The sequence below is a fragment of the Chelonoidis abingdonii genome, chromosome 3, assembly GCF_003597395.2.
Source record: "Chelonoidis abingdonii isolate Lonesome George chromosome 3, CheloAbing_2.0, whole genome shotgun sequence".
Taxonomy (NCBI): Eukaryota; Metazoa; Chordata; order Testudines; family Testudinidae; genus Chelonoidis; species Chelonoidis abingdonii.
Window position 1 is genome coordinate 92,939,182 of NC_133771.1, and position 8,682 is coordinate 92,947,863.

At 39.8% G+C, this 8,682-nt stretch overlaps 1 protein-coding gene across 2 annotated transcripts in view; it reads right to left on the reverse strand.

Annotated features, from left to right (window-relative positions):
• The window catches only part of TRAPPC3L (trafficking protein particle complex subunit 3L), a 47,907-nt gene extending 39,513 nt beyond the window's left edge, over window positions 1-8,394 (reverse strand). The window contains exons 1-3 of one of the 2 annotated variants that reach the window (XM_032779513.2): window positions 8,106-8,394; window positions 5,136-5,183; window positions 2,471-2,568 (exon numbers count right to left, since the gene is read on the reverse strand). In XM_032779513.2, the coding sequence (XP_032635404.1) occupies window positions 2,471-2,568; window positions 5,136-5,183; window positions 8,106-8,147 (188 nt within the window). In that variant the 5' untranslated portion in view covers window positions 8,148-8,394. The remainder of the gene's footprint in view (window positions 1-2,470; window positions 2,569-5,135; window positions 5,184-8,105) is intronic. The other variant, XM_032779525.2, reaches the window with a different exon arrangement.
• Window positions 8,395-8,682: the final 288 nt, after the last annotated feature.

Consider the following 8,682-nt stretch of genomic DNA (forward strand, 5'->3'; position numbering starts at 1 on the left):
TGATTTCCTGAGGAAACTACAATCCATTGGTCACCTCCCAGAAAACACCATCCTAGCCACCATGAATGTAGAGGCTCTCTACACAAACATCCCACACACAGATGGAATACAAGCTGTCAGGAACAGTATCCCTGATGCATGGCTGTGATATTAATGTATTTATTAAGGGTACTTCATTAGTCTCTCATTGATAAAAAAGGTACTTCTCCATCAGGTCAAAAACTTGGGTTGCCCAACAGGTCGGGCCAGAGCCCAATTTGTCCTGGGCATCTTGGCTTATCTGCCTGCCACAGAAATTGCAGGTTGCAGAGGTCTTGTCCCCTGCAACCTCTCTGAAATGGCTCACACAATAGAAGAGTTGGTCCTCCCATTCCTGCATTTCTTCTTCTGTTGTTCCTCTTCTGTTATATATCTTCTCCCCATTCTCTGCTGCTCTCCTTCTCTTTATCTTCCCTTTTCTTCTCCTCCTCCTCTGAAATTCCTTCTCTACTTTCTCTTCTATCTTTTTTCCTAGTAATATGCTCCTTCCTCTTGATCTCCCATCACCATAAAAGAATAGCTATAGTGTCTGTTATGCAACTTCTTCACAAAATTAGTTGTAGTTAGGCAAAATGCATTTTGCATTTAACCAAATTTAAATTCAATGAAACTGTTCACACAGAACTGAAATTCCAGACAAATTAGATGGACAATGTAAAAAGAATGTAAAATCCTTCTCCAAATAAAATAGTTTTTTTTTAAATTCACTGCAAGCCTTCTGAAGATAACACTGGCTATTAAATACAGAGACGCTCTGAACTATTCCTAAATTATGGCAAATATTGTACAGGAGGCTATGTAGAAGGAAAAGTTAATGAATGTAAATGCAAGCACCTGGACCAGGCTCAGAAATGCTTTTATTGATTTTTTTCCCATATCCATCTAAACTTAATTGTTTCTGAATCTCTTACATTGTTCATTATGGGCCTTATTCAAAGCCCACTGAAGTCAATGGAAAGTTTTCTATTGATTTCAGATCAGGTCCTACAACAAGAAGCCTAAAAGTTATACTGTACCCAATGCCATGTTATAACAAAAAGCTTTCTGAAAGACTAAGGTTCAAAATAACACTGTGTGATGTACCGGCAAGCCATGAAATATTTATTTATTGCTGGCACATTTAGCTAAATATTACCATTAGCTGCACTAGTAAATATTGCATTAGTCTTTATTAAAATATGTACATCACCAATACAAGAGAGTGCTCGGTTTATTTTTAAGTTTAACCTTTGGTTCCATACAACAAACGGTAAACTAAAGTGATAAGTTGTTGTCTGACAACCTGTATGTGGCAGAAACACAACAGCCATATTATTATATCTATGTGTATAGGCCCTGCTAGATTATAAACTTTGCTTCCAAAGCTTTGCTGCTTTCATCTTCACTAATGGTGCTGCATAAGCAGAGAAGTAAACCAAAATAGCCCTACTGGCAAAAACTTCAGTAAAAACACTAGGGGCTAAATTTATAGAATTGTGTTAAACCAATGGTGTTAAACCAGGGAGGAGTTTGTTCATCAAATGGAAAAGGACACAATTTGGTAGGAAAAAAACTCACGTAGTAGGAGAGAAGTAAAGTATGACTCCACACCTCCCAGTATGAACCTTTTCCTATTTCTACCACAGAACCTGCAAAGAACCTGCCTAGAGTGTGCTGAAATACAGGATACTGACTGGGGCTGGGTGAAGCATTAATATAAAGTGATTGATTCAATGAGTTTTGTTTCTTTTTTCTGTTTGTGAGTAGATCATAGGGTTCTCAAATGGGTGCTGTTTTGAATAACTGTTGAAATAACTATTGGCCTGTAACTTGTTTGCAAGCACTTTATTATGTGTCTGATATTCAAAATTCTAGTTGTTTTGATTGAATGTGTAGGTCACACGGTAGGTTTCTGTTTTCCAAATGGATGAGCTTAACTCTTAGAATCAAGTTTTGTTGATAACTAATTCAAAAATTGCTTCTGGCAAATTTTCTACAATATTTTGTATTGTTTTCTATTATGGTAATCCCTAGGAGCCCTGGTCATCGACCAGAACCCCATTGTACTAGGGGTTGTACTAACACAGAACAAAAAGACCATCCCTGCCCCAAAAGAGCTTATTTGTTTAAAATTCATTGCCATGGTGAACATTCCTGCCGTTCAACTTATCTGCTAGTATGTCCATGGAAAACAATCATCAAAGGGGGCCTGATGGGTTCTAGTAGCCTGCACAGAACACGGGGCTCTTCTCCTGATCTATCTTCTGATAAAGTTTATTGTAATTGCCTTAGTGTCAAGGACTCTGTCTTCATTTGTGCTTTGCATGGTCCCAAACACAGTTCTGTTATTCAGCAAATAATAGACAATAAGAGGGTGGAGGAAAATATGCCGGTAGGTGGACATCACTAATGCTAAGCTGGATGTGTAATGCAGAATAAACTTGTTACTTACATTCTGTCTAGATGCTTGTTCACATCTTCATCCTTTTCGTAGTCCTTACACAGCTGGGCTACCAAAGCCCCGTAGGTGAGCACAAAGAGTTCTCTGCTCTGTCAAACAAAGGGATAAACGAGCATGGATATGGTTTGAGAATAAAACAAACTAGGCTCAAACTCTTACTGTTCCTCCTAACTTCATACCGTATCTTGGAATAAAAAGCCCAACATTTATCTTTATAGGAACCTTCTGTCTATGGACACACAGCCACTGATATCCAGGGTGTGGGTTCAGTATACCTTATTTTATTATCATGCCTCGCTTAAGCCCCAGTAATGCCAAGGGATCTGTGCAGACACCCCTTATGCACTCCTGGAATACCATCTGCAAGACTGTGGTGTTTCTAATCTCATTCTTTTTTATGACTATAGCATCATGTTTGAATTTTGGAAGGAAGAAGGGTTATAATGCAAAAAAGTAAATCCAAGTCTAATGGCATTCGGTATTACTGAAGCAATGCATTATTAGATCTTTTACATGAGTAAAAGCAACTTGGAGAGTGAAATTCAATTGCAATAAAAAGGCATAATGGTTCTGAGTCTTGTCATTTACAGCTGTGCACAGTGAATGCAAAATGGATGCAGAAAGCGGTCAAAGCTGAATAATAATAGCATTTTACACCTACTTTGCACTTATTCTACACAGGTGTAAATGACAAGGAGAAACAGATGAGAATCAGCCCCAGACTCCTCCCCTTCTCTTTCAGATATCTAATAAAAGGCCAATATTTTTAATTCTTTTGGTCAGTAGCTCTTATTCCATTCTTAGTGTTATTGCACCTCCAGATTCCTGAACTGAAGAGTTTTATCCTTACACTGTTTCTGTCACACAGATAAATATATCTAATACTTTCCACTTTTAAGCCAGAAGTCTGTCCTGCTGCTAATGCTACCCGCTTCTAAAATCCTTATGTTAAATCAACAAGGTAGGAAGGCAAATGTCTGAACTGGCCAGGAAGAGATGGTATATTCAAGGGGATCTGGTTATTCCCAGAGGATTTACGTATATTTGGAAAAATGGACCTTGACCTACTAAACTGAGGCAGAAGGAGTCAACCTGCATCTGCACTGGGAAAAGGCTGAGCTTAGTTACAACATGCAAGCTAACCTTGACCACTTTTCCAGAGTAGACAAATTCAGAGACACCAACACTCAGTTTCCATGGAAGTTCACTATAGAATGTTCAGAATTCTACAAAGCTTGGGTTCTGTGCTTGCTGGTTTACACCAAGGAACCAGGGGCCTTCCATGGCTGAGAGACTTCCCTATTCATACCATACGTGGGCTCTTAGGAAGAAAGCAGGATTGCTCAGACACATACCCAAACAATACAGCCATGTAAAGTCAAGTACAAGGTGCTCCTACCACCTTGTACATCTAAGTGTACATATTACAAGAGAAAATTAAAGCATTAGACCCAGTCTACATTTGAAAGTTGTACCAATATAACAAATTTGGTTAGGGGTGTGCTTTTTTTTTTTTTAAAACATCAAAATAGTTATACTCTTAGGCTATGTCTTCACTACCTGCCATATCGGTGGGTAGAATCGATTTCTCAGGGATCGATATATTGCGTCTCATCTAGATGCGATATATCGATCCCTGAACAAGCTCCTGTCGACTCCGGAACTCCACCAATGCAAACGGCGGTAGCGGAGTCAACAGGGGGAACTGCGGACATCGATCCTGCGCTGTGAGGACGGTAGGTAAGTCGATCTAAGATACTTCGACTTCAGCTATGCTATTCACGTAGCTGATGTTGCGTATCTTAGATTGATTTTCCCCCCTAGTGTAGACCAGCCCTTAGTGTGGATGCAGTTATATCAGTATAAAGCTGCCTTTATCAGTACAACTTATTCCCTTACCAGTATGGGAATAACTATTCTGATACAAGCAGGTTAATTCTGATAAACTGTGTCCACTGTAAGGGGCTGCCCCCCTTTTTACTATACTAGTGCAGTTAAAGTGGTACAACTTGTGTGTGTAGGCAAGGACTTAGATTGTGCTCTTAGGCACAGTCCTGAGTACAGGCTGGTGAGTAAATGGCACCAACCTGTGAGTAGCCCCAGAAGACCTAGTGTCTCAGAGATGCCCCTTTGGGACACATTTCCTCCTTTGCTCCGGGTTGAGGGAAGGGGGTGCAATTTATTTTTCCCCCTTCTGACTGGCTCTCTCCTCTAGCCAGTGAACAGGGGCAGTGTGGAGCTGAGCTCTTCCCAGCCTCTTGCTCATAGAGAAGAGTATCAAGAGAGCAGGGACGAGTGCATCAGACCTCATCCAGACCCCGAACTGGAGTAGGTCTTTCTTATTCAGTTGAGATCTTACTTAACCCTGCTCAGCTGAGTAAAACAGGAGCACAATCGAGCACTTTCTAGCAAGAATGAAATTCCACCTGCTGAATTGTTCCTTCATTAGTAAAGGACTTTGTGAAATATATCAAATGTAATGTTTTGTGAAGGCTTTAGAAAAAGCAGAACAATTCTGTTCTGGAGGAAAAGTTCTGATGATTTTTTTTAATGAAAATGATATTTGTTTATATTTGAAACACCTTGCACATCATGTGAATTTCTGAAAAATCTTAAGGAATGGTAGGAAACACAGTAATCTAGATTTGCTGCATACCATGTGATGTGCTGAGGCAGAGGATGTGATGCTTGGTAAATGCCAGTCCTACAAGATAAAAAGAAGTAAAGAAAAATGACAAGGGTTCACACTATTCTTTATGTGGCTGCTGATGGAAAGTTAAAATAAAGAAGCAAAATGTGATTGACTGAAATGTAAATGCAGTTTAAACTTTAAACAGAAATTTAAATCACATTGGCAGGAATAAGCCTCAGCACTTTGCACGATCTGGTCCTGGACTAGGATTCTTAGTCGCTACCACAATGCAAAGTATCCGAATAATAGTAATTAAAAAAATCTCAGCTAGTACTTGGAGCCAAGGTGAAATAGTCTCTTTTTGTCCTACTCTGCTATTTAGGTTCCTCATGTCTGGTGTCACATTTTTATTGCTGGTTAGTTCATTCCTTTAAAGAAAAAAGTTGACCCTGGCTGGAGCTCTTTTAAGACAGACTTCATCAAGGGCTTGGAGACAGACAAATATTTATGGTGCCTGACAACAATAGACTTGGTGCATGAGCTGGATTCTAGCAGCCTTGGGCAGGGAGCAGATCCCGAGAGTGTACCCCAGCATTTGGCGGTGTTTGGGACAGGACAGAGCGAAAGGCCAATGGATCTACATGGATTCTCCTGTCACAGGCACTAGACTGGCCTCCTTGGGTTGCACTCCATTCTGGAGGAAAGGTTTCTGCTTTCCTACTCCTGAAACGTCTATTGCTCGCCCCAACCTATACCCCTTTTACTACCCTTGGACTGGACACTGGGGACAGTATTTGACCCATAAAAATACAGAGCTCAATTTTGTTCCCACATAAGTCAATCAAACAGGATCAAGCCCTTCCTGCCATGTAACCTGATTATTCCTATTGGCTTCAGTGGGAATTAGTATCATTTTATTTATATATGGCAGTGTCTAACAGCCCCACCTGAGTGCCGGCCCCATTAGGCCAGGCTCTGTACAAACACATATTAAGAGACAGTCACTTCTTCAAAGAGCTTGTAAATAAGACAACAAAAACAGAAGTAACTTGAGCAAGGTTACACAGCAGATTAGTTGCAGAACCCAACTTTTCTGACTCCTAGGTCAGTGCCTAGTCACTGGACCACACTGTCTGTCAATGGGCTTACGTGTAAGGGAAGAAGTAAATTGCAGTATTAAAAAAAGCAGTGTTAATTTAATCACGTCTACTTGGAGTCTAAATGCTGATTGCAAAGAGTTCAGTGTGAGTAGATGTCTGCAGCCTATGGGGAACTCCTTGCTGAATCAGGTCCTTCATCTATGCTCCCTTTAGCTTTAGTCAGAAGCTTCCATTTATTCATTAATTTATTTTACTTGTCTGCATGAAAGAGAAAGATCATATACTGACTGGTGCACTCAAGAGCTGTGCTTGGAGCAACATGAAACTCTGCCAGTGCATCTCCTTTCTGATCGGAAACACCCCATTTCTTTTGATCTTGAGCAGAGACTACTAGTTGGGCACATCCGGTTGTTATCCAGACCTTTTCACAAGAGACTAAACTAGTGCTGATAAATTCATTTTCATTGATGATCAAAGCTTTATTTTTCAAAATAGAAGGCTAGCGCCCTACGCCATTGTGCCAAATAGCACCCATTAAGGGTAATTTTGAATAGCAGTTAAAAACTACATCATATCAAAAATGGGTTGGTAGAACTGAAGACAATTCACCTTAAGTTCCTAACATAAACAAGGAAACTTCCAATCTGTACTTCTGGGCAAACTTAATAAATGGGGAAATCCAAAAATGAACATCCTTGTACATGCATATTTGGCTGGCAGGCTCCTGAACAAAAAGTTAGAGCCAAGTGTTCTTAGGTTTTCAACAGTTGGCTATTTCACCCCTTACAACCACAGTCAGAGAACTAGAGAATAATTGACAACTTTGGTTTTCCAGACCTTTAGTGCAACAGAATATTCTTTTCTTTTCTTTTCTTTCTTTTTTTTTTTTTTATGCTCATGCACTTTAAGAAATGCTTCAGGGATAGTTTCCCATGATAAGCCTTTAAGTGGACTTTGGAATATTAGGAGAATATTCACAGATACTGCATTTGATCAAAATACCGAAGAAGCATAATAGTTGGAACAGCAAAAGGCATCATTTTGTCTGCGTATCCCCTACTAGATGTAATACCGTATTGTGCAATCAATAGTTCCTCATTATGGGACAAATTCAGGTCCCATAGATAGCAGTATGAGTTTTAACACTGTTTTCAATGGGAGCAGATTTTGGCCTTAAGGACCAGCTCCTGCTCTGTGAAGTGCAGGTGCACTATTTCCTGTCCCTCTAAAGCAAGCAAGAGTGTAGGATCTCTCCCAAGCACTAGAAAAGAAGACTGGCCTCGGTGCTGGCCAAGCACCACACAGCTCCAAGAGGGTGTGGTCCACCAGCAAGGAGGCATATTTAGTTCTCCAGCTGGGCAGCTCAGATGCTGCAGATCTGCCTAAACCATCTGTCCTTGCAACTGCAGAATGGCTCATGCTAAGTGCATGACTGATACTGCTCTGCTCTCCCCAAAATGAGGGCAGAGTTCTGCCATCGGGATTAATCATGTTCCAGACTAGGGCTGGCTGAAAAACATTTCATATCACAGTCACAGGCAGGAGAAATTAGAATGTTTCTATAGCAAATGTTAATGTCAATTGTTTCACAAGTACTTTTAATACCAAGATCTGATTTTGTAAAAAATTAAAACAAAAAACCACTCTTTTAAGTCACAGCATTGGGGCCTCACAAGAGGGTTAATATTTTCATTGAAGCCATAATGTCTTCAGTGCAGCCATTCTAAAATGGACAGATTCATCCCTCAGCACATAGACTTACTAAAATTTGGTTCACTGCTCTTCTTTCTAGCTAGTTTACCATCATGATTGTACAAAACAATACACTTCAATAAAACAAGAGTTAGCTATAACTCCATGTGCAGTAATATTTATATATTTAAATAAGCCTTACTATTTTGTGATTATCTTGTCTTCTGTTCGTTGGCCGTGACATGTTGCTTGAATAATGATGAACTGTATGATCATTGGTTTATATCTTTTTTCCTTTAAGAAGCATTTCCCCCGATAGTAACTGTATTTCTTTCTTCACCCTTCCAAAAGTTTTCTCATCTCTTCTGTTCTGTCTTTGCATTAGATCTGTTTGCTGCACTCTGTGCTGTTGCTGATGCTCCTCCTATTTGCTACAAGCATTAAACCTTTTAGGAGAAATTTGATTGGCAACAGATCTGCTTCGGAGTACAACAACCTAATAGCTACTCCGTGCCTAAGAGTGAATTGTAATCCAAATACACAACAGCTGGATTTTACTGTGTGAAATCAGGCCAGACAACACCAAGTGATTCTAAATTCTTATGCTCTGAGAGATAACAAAAGTGGTCTATTGTTCATGCAAGCTTTTGCTTTGTAAAGCCAAACAAAAGCTTCCACAGTGGAAAATAAAAACTCAAATACAAGACACTGTTGAATAAAGTAGTTGTTCTTTAGATTCTTTTCAAGGATAAAATCAAGGAGCTATATTCAGCTGCAGG